Raw genomic sequence first — 16,580 nt, 5'->3', positions numbered from 1 at the left:
AGCGCTCCTCGCCGCCGCCGCCGCTGCCGCCGCCGCCCGGGCCTTCGCTCGCCACGCCGAGGCCCAGGCGGCCGCGCGGCAGGTCCGAGCCGGCGGGGAGGGCGCGGCGGCGGTGGGGCTCTCAGAGGGACCGGGCTCCGAGGGGCGGGGGGCTGGTGGGGGCCGGAGGGCCGGGAGGGCGGCAGGGAAGGGATAGGAAAACGGGGCTTCAGCGCTCGGGCAGACTTGGAAGGACTGATGGGGGAGGTGAGAGGACTGGTCCAGTGTGAGGCAGGAGCTGGGACAGGCTGCAGGGGGACAGTGCAGACAAAGCGTAGAGCAAAGGTGGGACCCGAGCATCTGGCCGGGCCGGCAGTGCTGGGACGGTGGGGAGGGGAGACCGGAGAGGACAATGGGTGGACCAAGAGGGTGAGGGTGGACCAAGAGGGTGACACGAGATGGGCAGGATGGGCCCAGACAGAAAGGGGGCACTTAGAGAGTGGACAGTGGATGAAGGCTCAGAGTGAAGCAGGGACCAGGAGGGATGGGAAGGGGGACTGGGGCTCTGGGGCGTGCAGAGGTGACGTTTGGACAGATGGGCTGGGAGATGGGCTGAGAGAACCCAGGAAGATGTGGCGGGAGCAGCTCCCTCCGCCCGTTTGGGATGCCAGTTGGGTGTACAACTGCTCAGCCCAGCCACCTCCTCCCGAGCAGGACTCGGCGCTGAAAGCCCTGGGGACAGAAGGCCTCTTCCTCTTTTCCTCTCTGGACACTGACGGGGACATGTACCTCAGCCCCGAGGAGTTCAAGCCCATTGCTGAGAAGCTGACAGGTACCGGGAGAGGCTGGGGACTAGGCAGGAGGGAGCCGGGGCACCGCCCTCGACTTCTTGGTCTGTGTCTTCTGTGTCTGCTCTGAACAGAAGGGCTGCCTGGAGTAGGGGGAGGACGGTGCATCGTGGCAGCCCTGGGGTCCTCCCAGCTCTGACACTTCCCAGCTGGTGGTTTGGGCAAGCTGCTTCAACATGGGCACCCACACATACTCGCACACCCAAGCCTGTTCTCCTCACGTGTGACTAAAACTAGTTAACATTCCCTGACCACCTTCTCAGGACCAGACATGGCTTTAAGCGCCTCCTGTGAGTCATCTCTTTAATCTTCACAGTGCCTGTGAGATGGACACTGTCCTGATCCTCATGTGCATAGTTTAGGAGACGGGGACGCAGGAAGGGTCTCCAGCTTGCGCAGGCTGGAAAGGTGCAGAGCCAGGATTAGGGGCCTTCTGTCTTCAGGTCCTGCACCGGCTCATTTGAAGCTTAGAGAAGAATGTCTGCAAAGTGCCCACCATACAGTAGATAGTCAATAGACAGGAGCTATTACCATTACTGCTAAATATTAAACTCTGCTCGGGAGCTGTAAGATTCCTATCCCACCTTGTTACCCATTTTTGCCTGGTTGTAATCAGTGATTTTTATTGTAAAGATGAGGGGCCGAAGCATTCTAATGAATTATAAAATGCCTCTCTCACTGCTCCATCACCACCCTAACCTCTGTGTCCATATCTTGGGACGTTTCTTGAACTTATGAACTTGGGCATCTACTTGTTACCCAAATTGCCTGGTGTAAGTAGGTCAATAGATGGGAAAGACTAGAAAGAGACACCGGCTGCTCTCAGGCAGGTAAGCGCCAAAGGACCGTGATGGGCTTTCTGTGTCTCAGGATGGGTCAGGTAGGTCAGCCACGTGCTGACCCGCTGGCCTTTGGTCACTGCCGGAGGAGGAGGGTCAGATGAAAAATGCTAATTTGCTGGAGCGGATATGTCAGTGCCTCCCAGGGGCAGTCAGTACTGTCATGAAAGCAGATGGGCAGATACACAGCTCAGCCCTGTGTGGATTTGCTTTGACTTCTTATTTTGCACACACTTCTCCGAGCAGCCACACAGCCACCTCCTTGTCCTTTTTTATGGCCAGAGAGCAAGAGTTCCCTCACGATGACATGTTGGCCAAGCTTGCTGGGCTTGCGGGTGCTTTTAATTTTTTCACACAAATCTTTTTCTCCATCCAGGGGAAAAGAGTCTCTCCCTCAATTACCTCCTAGGCCACTGTGAGTGCAAAACGGGACCAAGTTACTGGGAGAACAAAAAACAAAAACAAAACCAGAGAAACACCAGATCTAAGCAGGAAGTAGAGGCAAAGAGTCCTCTCTAGTTGGTACAGTTACGTGCGTTTAACTTTCTGCTTTATACCTTAAAAGTTTTACAAGTTGTCAGTAGTGAGCACATTTTACTTGTAAGTCGGGAAATAAACCTTTTTATTAAAAAACCAAAGAGCCATAAAATGCTGGGCGTCATTCGTAATTACCTGTGATAACAGTTACGTAATTGGATGAGCAAGCCAGCCGGTATAACGCTGCACATTCCCGTCGTTCCCTTCCCCGGAGGTTTCCAGATTGCTGTTCTGAAATTTTGTTGCCTTGACTTACAAATGCAGAAGTAGCCATGATTCTTTAGAACAGGGCTTTGCATCAGGAGCCACTGGGGAGCCTTCATCGGGAGCACATTTTCCAGATTCTAGCCCCTGAAGACTCTGACTCAGTATGTCTGAGGGGGGTTCTGGGCATTGGTAGTTTAAAAAGGCATCCTGGTGATTCTGATGCTTCCTGGTTAAGAATGCAGCCATTTTGATGCACCCATTCAGTCTGTCAGTCCAGCCTGTCAACAAATGCCAGGCGTGGTCTCTACCAGCAAGAGAGCAGTTGTAACAGGACCCACCCGTGCTTCATTCCACTGTCTGTGTCGTGGGACCCCGCCCTGCTGTTAGGCACCCCTTCTGCAGTAGGCATCATGCCTCCCTTAAAGCCTTCATCGTGACTCCCTCCACCCTTGAAAGACTACAGACTTGGCAGGTCTCTGAGCAGGAAGAGATCTGACGAATCAAGTTCAGCCACTGCCAGTCCAGCCCCTCGTACTGGTGGGGAAATGGGCCACTCAGGAAACAGGGAGAAGCAGGTGTCCTCACTTCTGGACCAGTGCTCTTTCTGTGACACCAAAGATGACCTGATTCCACGTCCCCTGACCTCTCTGAGCAGCCTTTGCTCTCCATGAGACCCTCGTGACGGGACAGGCACGGTAGCATGGGCTCCATCTCTAATGTGGGAAAACCGGAGAGGATGAGTGATTTGCCCCAAATTGTCCAGGAAATGGAGCCAACCTCACCCCCGAGCTGGGCTGAGGGAAGGGGGACAGTGAGAATGGCCTTTCTGCAGCCAGCCTGGCCTGGTGGAAAGAGCACACATTAGAGTCAGAATTAGGTTTGAGCCCTAGCCCTGTGGATCCCCAACCATGAAACCACCAGTAATAGCAATACAGCTGACATTTATTACGGGTTTACTCTGTACCAGGCCTGGATTATCTCATTTAATCCTCATAACAAGCCACTGGGCCAACCATCACACAAGCTGGTGAAGAGTGGGGCTAGGATTTGAAGCCAGGTCGTCTGGTTCCTAAGCCTTTGAGGAAACTTTTGAGATCTTAATGCCCCCGCAAGAAGGTTGTGGTTGATCGTAGGTTTAGAGTAAAACAGGCCTGGATTTGAATCCTGATTCACACACTACCTAGCTGTGTGTCCTTGGGGGAAGTGACTTCACCTCTCTGAGCCCCCAGTTTCTCATTTGTAAAATGGAATTGATAATACTGCCTTCACAGGGTTACTGTGAAACTAAAATGTGATATACATTGGAGAAAATGTGTATGTGTGATATACCATGTGGTATACATATGTACACATTATATATCATACATATACAATTTGTGTATGTTTGATAAACGATGTGATCTATATTGTTACTTTGTTGATTGTTACCTGTTACAGCCTCACCCCCACCCCCATCCCTGCCAGGCCCAGCTCCCTTAATCACTGGCCAGTGTGGACACCCTGAGAGAAGTGAGGCCCTGCCATCTAAGGCAGGACCCCTCTCCAGCGACCTGTATCTCACAGGGTCAACTCCTTCGGCCAGCTATGAGGAAGAGGATCTGCCCCCTGACCCCAGCGAGGAGACACTCACCATAGAAGCCCGTTTCCAGCCTCTGCTACCAGAGTCCATGACCAAGAGCAAAGATGGGTTCCTAGGGGTAAGTTGGGGCAGGGGGTCCCCCACAGGCGGGACCAGAGACAGAGGGACCATCTGTGTGCACTCACCTCCTGAGAATGGGTCTGTGCTCTGCTCATCTTTCCTTCTTTCTGTCTTTCCTCCCATCTTTTATCAGCACCCTCTGTGCACCCAGTGCGCCAGGCCCTGGGGGTCCAGAAGTGGGTGCGATGCTGTCCCTGCTGTCGAGGCACACAGTCTGGTAGGGGAGGTAGGAGGGATAAGCATGAGCCTCTGACCCAGAGTGGGGATCTAGATGGCTTCCTGGAGGGAATGACATTTGACAGTGACTGCAGGGGACGAGGCCTCAGCCCATTGTCAGCAGGGGTGGGAAAAGGATCCGGCTGGAGGAAACAGCGAGTGCACTAGAGACGTGCTGATGTGGTCGCCTGCCTCATAATCATTGCTTGCTGCAAGTCAGTCTTTCCCCCCAGGCTGTGAGTTTCCTCAGGGCGAGGCCGGTGACTCACACATTTGTGCCTCCCCAGGCCCCTAGCACAGTGCCTGGAGCCTGACAGGTGCTCCATTGAGCTCCGATGAACCCGGACCCGAGGTTCAACCCCTGGCAACGGCTGTAGGGTGGGGTTGACCCTGACAAGTGCCATCCTAACCAGCCCTGTGGTTAGGACCCGAGGCCCTGTGGACAAGGTCTCAATCCCTCCCAGGCCCTGCCCACCTTTCCCGCTGTCTCCCCTGCGCTCTCCTCTCAGCTTTCCACTACTCCAGATGTCCGGGCTTTCTTCCAGCTGAGAGCCTTCTCATATGCTGGTCCCTCAGCCAGGAACAACCTTTCCTCTTTGCCTCACCCACAGCCACTCAGCTTTTACAGCTCGGCTGAACTGTCATTTCAGCAGGAGATGCCAGGCGGGCCACTGAGGGCAGAGAGAAGGGGTGGCTGGACCCAGGGCACAGGCACGTGCGGGGGCATCCTGGTCAGTGGGACTGGAAGGAAGTTGCCAGATGGCAAAGGGCCTCAGCTGCCTGACGTTGGCCTTCGTTCTGCAGCAGCAAAATACCACGTAGCAGATTTTGAAGGAGGAGAATTCTCTCATCAGACCTGGGCTCTGGGGAGAAAAGGGAGGGCAAGAAGACCAGTTCCCAGGAGGCAGGGGGAGACAGGTGGGGGGAGGCCATGGTGATGGAGAGGAAAGGCAGCCCGGGGGATGCTGGGAAAGGAAGAAAGGCAGGGTGTGGCTACTAATGGAAAGGGAGGGAGGGGGAGTTGAGGTGACTCGGGCTTCTGGCTGGTGGCCAGGTGCATGGGGCCCATTGCCCGATGGGGGTTGGAAGTCTGGTAGGGAGGGTATGAGGTCAGTTTGGACTGTTGAAGTTGAGTTCCCTGAGAGATGTCCAGGGGGAGAGTCCAGTAAGATCTGGGTGGAGAAAGGCCTGGCATTGATGGGCTGAAGTGATGTCTGAGCAGATGAGTCCCTCCTACAGGGCAGAGAGAACAGGGTGCGGCAGGTGCAGGGGGCCCACCTGCACGTACAGGGGAGATGGGTCCGGAGCAGCACCCCAGCCCTGCGTCCCTAGCTCAGCCCCCTTTTGTGGGCCGCTCCACTAGGAGCTCGCCAGCCTGTGAACAGGACGCAGCAGGCGGACAGGCTCTGCCTGGCCCTGCAAGCCAGCCCCGCTTTGAGAACTTGCCTGTGAAACCCCTCTCCTCCCACCTCAGCTTCCCACTGAACCCGGGTCCCATCACCAGGGAGGTCAAAGGTGGGGCAGCTCCCTGGTGGCTGAGCACCCTGAGGGGGGCCAGGCACTCACTGTCCTGGTGGCCACTGATGGTGGCCCAGAAAGGCAGGGAGGAGCTACTGAAGGTGCAGCTTTGACCAGGGGACCTGCATGCTCCAAGGTTCCGCCTCTGCTCCAGGCAGATGTGCAGAGGGGCCTGCAGAGCGTCTGACCCTCATTCTCTCCCGCCCTTCAGCCCATCAGACAGCAGTGGGGTGGATTGCTGATGAAGAAATGGCTCAGGGAAGGCCTTTTGCCAGGGGTGCCCAGCCAGCGTGGCCCAGGCTATAATTGAAGCAGGGTGCGCCCTGGGGGCGCCCTTCCTTCCCCTTCTCCGTGGCCTCATCCTGATCTTGGCCCTAGAGGTGTCGCCCAAAGGTGGCTGCCACCTCCCTCCGCAGACTTAACTCCAAACCTAAACCCTGACTCGCCAGCGGGGCGTTAGCTGCAGGGAGGAGACTTGGCGGGGGGATTAGAGAGCAGAAAGCAAGGCCAGTGCATGGGGAGAGGGAGCCCAGGGCAGGGCGAGGCACCAGGGTTGGTCTGCTGGCTTATGTACAAGAGGCAGGCAGGACTGTGTGAGGCCCGGGACCTGGGCTTGGAGAGGGAGGGAAGAGGCCGTGAGAAGCCCCCTCACAGAGCCCCCTGTTCCAGTCCTGGGGGGCCCCTCCAGCTGCCTCTACTCCCCTGCCCTCGAGCGAGCTGTTCCGGCCTGGGCTGGACCTGAGGGGCCACAGGGGCACCGCTTCTCTGGGCAAGGGGCCGGGGAAGGTGAGATGAGCCTCAGCTCTGGCAGGAGAGTGCCAGGCTCGTGGCCGTGAGCAGGCAGGAGCCTCCCGGGTCCCTCTGCTTCCTGGGCTTGTGGGTTGGCTCAGGGCTCGAGGAGACCTCCGCACACGCCTGGGATGTTCTCAGTGCCCCAGGGCTTCGACTTTCCTCTGCCCCAGGTCTCCCGCCTGGCCCTGTCCGGCCTCCGCAACTGGACGACCGCAGCCTCGCCAAGCGCGGTGTTTGCCGCCCGCCACTTCCGGCCCTTTCTTCCCCCTCGGGGCCACGCGGAGCTAGGCGAGCCCTGGTGGATCATCCCCAGTGAGCTGAGCGTCTTCACCGGCTATCTGTCCAACAACCGCTTCTACCCACCACCCCCCAAGGGCAAGGAGGTGAGGGTAGCCCGTGGCAAGCCCCGGGGCCCTGTCCCCCAGCCCCAGCACGGCCCCTCCCCATCGGCAACTGGACCCCCGGGGCCACGCCTACCCCACCTGCTCTCTGGCGTGCCTCTGGCCCCGCCCCCACCTGGGCCCCAGGTCCAGAGCTGACCCTCACCCAGGGGAGCTGGGCCCAGCAAGCCAGCCCAGGTCCCACTGCCCTCCCCCCAGGTCATCATCCACCGGCTCCTGAGCATGTTCCACCCTCGGCCCTTTGTGAAGACCCGCTTTGCCCCTCAGGGGGCCGTCGCCTGCCTGACCGCCACCAGCGACTTCTACTACACCGTGATGTTCCGGTGAGGGGTCCTGACAGCCCCATCCTTGCCTCCCACCTGGGCCTGGGACTCCAGGGAAGCACAGATGGGTTGAGCACCAGGAGGCAGGGCCTGACTCAAAGCCCCCAGCTCCACCACTTACCACCCTGTGGTCCCAGGCAAGCAGCCTTGGCTCTCTGAGCCTCACTTTCCTCATTGTGCATCAGGGCGGTGGTGACTTCCTCCAGGAGGAAGAGAAAAGGTGTTGAATGTGCTTAGCATGGGGTTGTTGGCCATGGTTGTCATCCACACAGAAGGGGGTGCGTAAGAGCTGTGACACCAGGTCACACACACCCTGGAGGGCTCAGAGGAGACTTGGGCAAGGCTTCCGGGGAAGGCAGCACGTGAACTGGGCCCTGAAGGATGGGCAGCACTTGGAGGGCGTCCCTTCTGCCTGCCCCACACACTTCTTCCTCCCCCGCCCAGCCCTTTGCCCCGCACAGAGTCTGGCCAAGGGTTCCAAGCTTTGGGGCAGAAGTGAGAGGGCAGGTGGGCAGGCTCTGCTCAGCAGGGAACCTGCTCCCAGCCGGGCCCTTTCCCTCCAGCATCCACGCGGAGTTCCAGCTCAGCGAGCCGCCCGACTTCCCCTTCTGGTTCTCACCCGGCCAGTTCACGGGCCACATCATCCTCTCCAAAGACGCCACCCACGTCCGTGACTTCCGGCTCTTCGTGCCCAACCACAGGTGAGAGCCTTGGCCCAGGCCCCGGCACCCTGCTCCCGTTTGCCCCCCACCAGCTCCAGGAGCTCAGATGCAGGGGCCCAGAGGCCCCCGCAGTCTCTCCCCAGAGCTACTTCTCTTGGGAGGGGCCTAGAGCTGACCCAGGAGGAGGTAGCTTGAGATACCTGGCTGAAGGGGGTCATTCCATCGTCTGATAGGCACGTCCCAGGTGCTCTGTGGGCCCAACGCAGCGGCCAACAGCCCCTCCCTGAAGATGGAACTGCCCCCCCCACCCGCCCCATACTGCTGACAGACCTCCAACAGACCCGTAACCACAGCCTGCTCACGCCACCCTAGGCGAAGGCCAGCAGGTGGGGAGGGACCCGGCTGGTCAGGGTCCAGGAAGGCCTCCCAAAGGAAGGGACGTCTGTGCAGCGACCTGGGGGCTGAGGAGAGTTTAGCCAGGCAGAGTGAAGGGCACATACAAAGGCCTAAGAAGCAGGCCCTCCACGCCTGCAGTTGCTACCACAGACCCTGGGGGGCCAGGGGACGGCTCCTGGGAGGGCTCAATGCCAGTCACCTGCCTGCTTGCCTGCCTGACCGCTCAGGGGCGGCCTCTTGGCAGGGAAGCAGGGGACGCAGAGAGTCTTTCCAGATTCCTCCTTGATAGCACGCAGCCGCTTAGTGAACCTGAGTGACTCTGTGCAGGGACAAGACCTGGGCTGAGAGATGAGGGGCCCAGAGCGAAGTCTCAGCCGTGGCACCCGTGGCTGTGGGCAAGGCCCTGGACCCCTCCGGGCCTCAGTTTCCTCATCTGCTAGATGGGAGGCTGGCTCCTGGCCAGGAGTGAGGGGGTCATTGGGACAGCCTGGGAAGAGAAAGTTACCCCCAGGACCAGGAGCGGTTTCTTCTCAGTCCCCCAAGGGAGGGAGCATCCCAGGCCACGGGGAAAATGAGGAGGAAGGACGAGCTCTCCTCCTCCTTCCTCGCTCATCGGGCAAGCCCCTGTGCTGCAGGGGCTCAGCCCAGGGTTGGAGGTGGGGTCCTGGACTGAATGAAACAGAAGAAGGGGGCAACTGCTCCTGGGCCTGTGTCTCAGGCCTAGACCACGAGACTGCTGACCGGCTCTGAGGGCACCCAGCTCACCCTGACTGCTTCACCCGCCCAAGGTGGTTGGTTGTCTGTCCTGGGGTGCCCCCATGTGGCTGGTCTGCAGGTTGCACATGCTCAGGCCAGACTTCCCGCTGGGGGAGGCACTGATGAGTGCTGCCTCAAAGAGTCGGGGATCGTGGACAGTGCATGAGCCATGGGTATGGAAGCCCTTCATGAACTGTAAAGGGCTGAGCCAGTGGAGGGTGGTATGGTCACAGTGCCTTCCAAAGAGGCGGCCTGGGGAGAGGAAAGGGCCCAGGCTCTGCCGTCAGAACTCTAGTGGCTCTGGGACCTTGGGTTCACCCTGCCAAGTCTCAGCATCCTCACCTATAAAATAGGGTCAGCTGCATGCTTTCAGTGAGATAAAGTCCGACATCTGGTTAATGGGCCTTGATGACGGTGGTGTTCTGCCCTGGCCACCCTCTCACCTGTCCCCAGGTCTCTGAATGTGGACATGGAGTGGCTGTACGGGGCCAGCGAGAGCAGCAACATGGAGGTGGACATCGGCTACATACCCCAGGTGAGTGCACAGGTGGTCCCTACCCAGGTAGGAAGGTGGGGCTCAGCCTGGCTGCAGGGAGGCCCAGCTGGCTAGGAGCCTTGGGGCAGTGAAGGACAGAGCTCCTGCAGGCTGAAGCCACTGTCCCCAAAGCAGGATCCTAGGAAGCCACCTGTTCTTCCTAGCCAGCATCTGCCATGGGTCCTCAGATGGCTTCACGCTGGCTGGACACTGGCTCTGTCCTGGACTCACTGCACAGCCTTGACCAGGCCCTTCCCTTCCCTGGGCCTGTCTCCCCACCTCTGCAATGAGTGGCGTATCTTTGAGGGTCTCTCGGGGCCCCTGGAGGACTCAGGCCCCTCGCTGAGATGTCCCTCAGTGACATCATCCCTCACTGACCTCTGGCCTAGATGGAGCTGGAGGCCACGGGCCCCTCAGTGCCCTCTGTGATCCTGGACGAGGATGGCAACATGATCGACAGCCGCCTGCCCTCAGGGGAGCCCCTCCAGTTTGTGTTTGAGGAGATCACGTGGCAGCAGGAGCTGAGCTGGGAGGAGGCCGCCCGGCGCCTGGAGGTGGCCATGTACCCCTTCAAGAAGGTGAGGCCAGACGGGGGTGAGGGGCGGGGTTGGGATCCCTGGGGCTGGGTCCGGAGCTGTGGGAGCAGCAGGTGGGCACTGGGCGTGGGATGCCATGCAGGGCTTGCTGCTGAGGCTGTGGGGCCCAGCCTGGGCCGGGGAGCCTCCCCTTTGCCCATTAGAACTTGGAGGAGGCATCCCCTGGCTCAGCATCACCCCTTCACACAGACACACAGACAAACACACACTGCAAACATACATGCATATGTACACACACACGTATATACACTACAGACACACACTACATGCACATCACACACTCAGCCCCTGAATGGGACCCTGGCGGCACACAATAGCTTCTCTCTGTCTCGACTTGGCCCCAGGTCACCTACCTGCCATTCACCAGGGCCTTTGAGCGAGCCAAGGCCGAGCACAAGCTGGTGCACTCAGTCCTGCTGTGGGGGGCCCTGGACGACCAGTCCTGCTGAGGTGAGGGGGACCCTTCCAGTCTGAGGGGAGAAAGGGGGGCAGACTGCATACCTCGTGGGTGCAGGAGGCCCTGAGACCAATGGCACTCTCCTGTCGCAGTATGAGGGACTCAGGGACGGCATGGGGCGGGGTGTGGGGTGAGGGCTCGCAGGCTTCTGTGCTAAGCCCAGAGGAAGCTGCTGGACACAATAGAAAGAGCCCAGCTCAGCCATTTTCAGCCTGGAGACCTTGGCCAAGTGACTCCTTCCCTGAGCCTCAGTTTTCTCAGCAGTAAGAGGGTAACGTACTTACCTCCCAGAGTTGTGAAAACAGACGTGAAAGTGCCTGTACTCTGTGCAGTGTTGCACACGAGTGAGAGAAGCTAGTGCCAGAGCCTGGGCTGCATTCACTTATTCAGAAAATTCAGCAAAGACCCGCTGGTGCAAAGTTCTTTGGGTGCCTGACATTGGGTACAAAGATGAGCAAACAATGGCCCTGCCCACATGCAGCCAATCGACAAACATCCTGGGCACCTCCCGTGCCGAGCCATAGGCTAGGTGTTGGGCACCTTGCACTGAGGAAGTCAGAATCAGCCCCAGTCCTCAGGGAGCACACAGTGTGTGCAGAAGGCAGACGGTGAATGAACAAGTACAAGCGTGGTGAATTTACATAAGGCATGGTCCCGAGTGGCACGAGAGTGTGTAATGGGGGGTGGCGGGGTCAGGGGAGGCTTCTTTAGAGAAAGTGACATATAACCCGAGACTTCGAAGGGTGAGGAGGATGAGTTTTCCAAGTGACAGAGGAAGTGTTTTAGGTAGAAGAATTGTCTGTGCAAAGGCCCTGGGACACAGTTTAGTGGATTTAAGAAGCTGTCACTGTCTAGAAGCCCCTGGGCCAGGTAGACCCCCAGCCAAGTCTCAGCCCAGGATGCCAGTATGTTACTGAAGTTAGTTACAGCTGCCATTTATTCCTCACCTCCTCTGTGGTAGATGCTTTGAATCTGTTTTTTTCACCTGGCTGCACTGACCGTTCTACAGTTGATGAGGTTTACTGCTGATAGAAAACCCAGTGAGACACGCAGGGTGCCTCACCCACCTGGCCTTGCCTCTCCCGGAACAGGTTCAGGGCGGACTCTCCGGGAAACTGTCCTGGAAAGTTCGCCCATCCTCACCCTCCTCAACGAGAGCTTCATCAGCACCTGGTCCCTAGTGAAGGACCTGGAGGACCTGCAGGTGAGTGGCAGGTGGGCAGGAAGAGCCCCATGGCAGCCCCTGGGACAGTGCTGGGAGCCAAGGTGTCAGAAGTGTGCCCAACTCTCCCCATAGAACAACCAGGAGAACCCATCCCACCGGAAGCTGGCCAGCCTGCACCTGGAGAAGTACAGCTTCCCCGTGGAGATGATGATCTGCCTGCCCAATGGCACCGTGGTAGGTCCCCCACCACTCATCCCTGGCCCCGGACCAGGCACCATGGGGCAGAGGAAGCGGCAAACAAGGGGCACGGCTTACAGACCTCATCAGGCTCCAGGTCTGGCTCTACCACTTCCTGGCTGGTGTCTTAGCCAGTCCGAGCCTCAGTTATCCCCTGATGTCCCCTCGGCCTGCCTCGTGCTGGTGTCGGGACGCTCCCTCAGAAAGGGAACCTCAACAGCACTTTGGGGACCTGGCAGCAGTGGGCATGGTCTAGCAGCAGAGCGGACAGGAACGTGACCTGGAAGGGAAGGCTCACCTCAGACCATTGCGGCCAGTCCTGGGATGGAAGGGAGGGAGGGACGGACAGGCCTCATGACAGGCAGAGAGGACCTGGGGACGCCCCAGGCTGAGCCAGGCTTCAAGACCCTATCTCTCCCTAAGGGCCCCTTACACAGCACTCACATCGTTGCGTTGGGTTCTCACGGGAGCTTTGGGAGATAGATAAGCACGAATGCTGATCTCACAAACAAGGAAACTGAGGCTCAGAAAGGTTCAGAGACTTGGCAAAAGCTGCATAATTAAGAAGTACAGCTGCCGGGAATTCCCTGCGGTCCAGTGGTTAAGACTTGGCGCCTTCACTGCTGTGGGCCTGGGTTCAGTCCCTGGTGGGGGAATTAAGATTCCACAAGCCGTGCAGCGCAGCCAAAAAAAAAAAAAAAAGAAAGAAAGAAAGAAAAAAAAAAGAAATGGAGCTGACTTTCAAAACAGGCGCCCGCCTATGAGCCTCAGCATCACCTGCTCTTCTGAGCAGAGCTGCCCCTTATCCTTTAAGTCCCAAGGGGTGGTTAGTGTGGGACTGAGGGATGGAAGCGGGTGGGGAGCAGTGCAGGAGCAAGAGCTGGGGCTGGCCTGGAATGGGGGCGTCCGGTGAGGGCTTGGTGGCGAGGAGGAGGGTGCCAGCCAAGGGCCTTCTGTCTGAAGTTCAGAAGAGGAAAGGCCCGGGGGAGCCGGCCAGCTCGCACCTGTCCACAGGCGCCCATTGTGGTAGACTCGGCCCAGCCAGGGGTGGCGAAGCTGGGCGGACAGGACTCTGCCTGGGCTGTGGGTGGCCTGTGCTCTCCCACTCGCTCGATTTGTTTGTTCGTTTACCGGGCACCTGCCCTTAAGGTGCCCCTACCTGGAACGGGAGGCAGATGGGGACACAGGCGTGTGGGCGTTTCGACAGAAGTGAGTGCGGAGTTCAGGGCTTCTGGGAACAGAGGAGAGAGGTCATGGGGCGCGGAGGCAGGGGAGGGAAAGGTGATGCCGGAAGGCATTAGGTTTCACCTGGTGGGCGAGGTGTGGAGCCCTGGAGTCAGAGGGCCCTGTGAGCAGAGGAGAGGGAACGGGTTGCCCCTGCTGTCCACCATCCGCCTCAGCGAGAACAGTTGAGGCCGCGGGGGCACTGAGCCCGGCTGGGCCCCCGCTCTCCTCACCCCACCCTTCTCCCAGGTCCACCACATCAATGCCAACTACTTCTTGGACATCACCTCTGTGAAGCCTGAGGACATCGAGAACAATGTCTTCAGCTTCTCATCCACCTTTGAAGACCCGTCCACAGCCACCTACATGCAGTTCCTGAAGGAGGGCCTCCGGCGCGGCCTGCCCCTCCTCCAGGCTTAGTGCGCCTGCTGGGCAGTGAAAAGCCCGCTGGACGGGGAGCTGGACAGGCCCCTCTGCCCCGGAGCCAGAGCAGCCCTCGCACATTTCACCTTCCACCTCTCAGGCTGCCCGTGGGGTCTGCGGCCATCCGAGCTTTGCCTCAGTGAAGGGGGGACAGGGGGTCCTTGGCTGACCAGGTGGATGAACCTCGAGCTCCAGCTGCCACCATCAGCCTTTTACTACCCACCTGGCTCCGGAAGCCGCTTGGGACCCCAGAAGAGGGCCCAGGGTCATCTCCCTGGACCTCACTCACTCAGGCACATAGTCCTGGTCCTTGCAGGACGAGTAGTAGGGAAGAGTGGGTGCTAGGAAGACAGGGCCACTCCTCTCTCCTTACCTTCACCCCCTCCCAAAGGAAACATCAAGAAGCCCTGGCCTGAGGGTGTGGGCAGGCTGCCAGGGAAGCACTCCTGTTTTTCTGGTGCCTTCTTCCTCGCATAGCCCTGACTGCCCTCCTGTGCTTGGTGTCCCCAGTGGAGTCAGTCTCAGCTGGAGACAGCCTTCTGGAAGCTCTGGGTAGGACCCTCCTTCAGAAGCGGAAATCGTACTGTACCCCTGCTGCTCCCCAGACCACTCAATCCAACCTAACAATAGGACCCCGCAACCTATTTCAGGACTTACTGGAAGCCAGCTCTCTAGGGAGGTTTACCATGAAGTAAGCTTCTGCCCTTGGCAAGGAGTCTGCTGAGGCCCAGGGCCACGGCACCCCTACCGCCTACGCCAGCACAGGCCACAGCGGGACTGCTGGAGCCAGCGTCCCTGTAACACCTCCTGCCGCTCAGACCTCCGCTCCACGGAAGTGTAGCCCAGTCAGAGAACACAGCGTCCCCCAGAGCTGGCACTGTCCCAGCCATCAGGCAGCCCACACCAGCCTGTCCACCACTGGGTGGCCACTGACTCTCCTTGGCCTCTCTTAGGGCCTTGGTCCACATCCTGAGCCGCTGACCACGGCCAGTCTCTTTGTTATACACGCAGGAAAAGTGTTTTTATGTGAACTTTCTCACAGTTTATATGTATTTTTGATAGCCCCGGCACTGAGGAGAAAGGATGGGGCAGTGGTACCCCCCAGCAGCTGCCCCATGATGGCTGGATCTGAAAGCCTAGGTGGATCCAGCTTGATGTCTTTGCAGTTGCTGTGGGAAGAAACACCCCTCTCTTCCTTCTCCTCTTCCAACTGTTTAAAAATAGTCCTCAGAGGGTCAGTATACCCCCTGCTCTATCCTTGTCCTCCGCTCAGGCCCGTGAGGGGCCCTTGGGCTTTCCTAAAGCCCCCTCCGCCGCCCACCCCTGCCCTCGCTTATGCCCCCTCCGCCACCCCACAGGGGGACTCCCTCCTGATCCTGGAAGAGGAAGGAAGGCAAACATTTCCTCAGATGCGCTCCCAGGCCTCCCACCTGTCACTGGAACTTCCACACTGAGTCTTCCTCACAGACTGTCATGTTCTCAGTGTTGTATCAAGTATCGTAATAATGGCCAGTTACCAAGAGCTTTCTCTACCTAAAGCACTTGGTTAAGGTCACATGCATTTCCTCATTTAATCCTCACAACAGACGTGAGGCAGATATTAACCATTCCCATTTTGCAGATGAAGGAATTGGATCTCAGGAAAGTGAAGTGACTTGCCCGAGGTCACTCAGTGGTAGGGTTGAGATTCAGCCTGTGTCTTGATGTTGGAGTGTTGCCTTGCACTACACATGCCACCCCCCACCCCATCCCCTCTCTCCCGTGTCTGTTTTCACTGAGGTGAGAAACAAAGCCTTTCAAACCAGAATGTCTTATTCCCCTCGGTTCTCCAGAGCAAATGAGGCGTGAGCCAACAAGCTCAGCCCAGTTCTTTGTGTCCCTTCTGGAAGGCGGTGCTTCCATGCGGCTTACAGGGTGGGAGGGCACCGAGCCTGTCTCAGTGCTTCCAGGCATGGGTGGCAGTAGCCTGTCCCATGAGCCACCCAGTGTCAGCAGAGGCTCAGCCCTCCCACCTAGCAGGCTTTACCCCTCACTCTGGTCTGGGAAGGCCGGCGGCGTGATGAGCGACCCGTACCCCGTGAAAGGTAAAGCTTGCTTGGGCTTTCTGCACCCTCACCCGATGCCTCTGCCTGACCCCCCACCATGAGCCCTGAGGCTCATGGTGGGGGAGGGCCCCAGCTGCCCTCTTTTGTCACCCCTCTGCCACTTCCCTCCCCTGTCCCCAATGTGTCCTATAATAAAATTGGAGATTAGGGTGGTTCTAAGTGCCTTTCCTTTGAGCTGGATGTTCAGTTCTGTCCTTGGTCTCATTCCTCTGCCGGGATTGGCTTGGCAGATGGGCAAGGGAGCATGGCTGGAATGCCTTTGGGGACTATCTTATTTGTCACCAGAAGGCTTGAGTGATTTGCTAAAATAAATTTGTGATAGACCTAGAGGAAGAACTTACTATTTTTAGAATCTGGTGCTCTGTGTTGAGAAAGATTCTGGATTTAAACCCATCATCTTAGAAGCAGGGCCTGAGACAGGCATTAGGTAAATTTCTTTGAGGGTGTGAACTTCAGGAAAAACCTGTAAAAGAAGGATTGAAGCAGAAGGGGGAAAGGAAGAACCTTGAGCAGGGATAGAGTCTCAAAGCCAAGCCTTGGCCAGATCGCAGGAGCAGGGCTCTAGAGCACAAACCACACTGCCAAGTTGAACTGGCCTCTTGTACCCTGTATCAGTCAGTCAGTGGTTTAGTGGGTAGGGTAACTTACCAGGTTAGGGCTTCCAT

General features: G+C 58.2%; 1 protein-coding gene across 1 annotated transcript; it reads left to right on the top strand.

Annotated features, from left to right (window-relative positions):
* Window positions 1-224: 224 nt before the first annotated feature.
* Window positions 225-16,089, top strand: SELENON (selenoprotein N). The gene is made up of 11 exons (XM_029229923.1): window positions 225-811; window positions 3,974-4,107; window positions 6,806-7,018; window positions 7,235-7,359; window positions 7,923-8,060; window positions 9,627-9,708; window positions 10,098-10,286; window positions 10,649-10,754; window positions 11,853-11,965; window positions 12,059-12,160; window positions 13,637-16,089. The coding sequence occupies exons 1-11, from the start codon at window positions 238-240 to the stop codon at window positions 13,805-13,807; spliced, it is 1,947 nt and encodes a 648-aa protein (XP_029085756.1). The 5' UTR covers window positions 225-237; the 3' UTR covers window positions 13,808-16,089.
* The last annotated feature ends 491 nt before the right edge of the window (window positions 16,090-16,580 follow it).

The sequence above is a fragment of the Monodon monoceros genome, unplaced genomic scaffold (genome assembly GCF_005190385.1).
Source record: "Monodon monoceros isolate NGI ecotype Baffin Bay Population unplaced genomic scaffold, NGI_Narwhal_1 Super_Scaffold_18, whole genome shotgun sequence".
NCBI classification, from domain to species: Eukaryota; Metazoa; Chordata; class Mammalia; order Artiodactyla; family Monodontidae; genus Monodon; species Monodon monoceros.
Note: the sequence above shows the minus strand (reverse complement) of the source record. Positions and strands in the feature narration are given on the sequence as shown.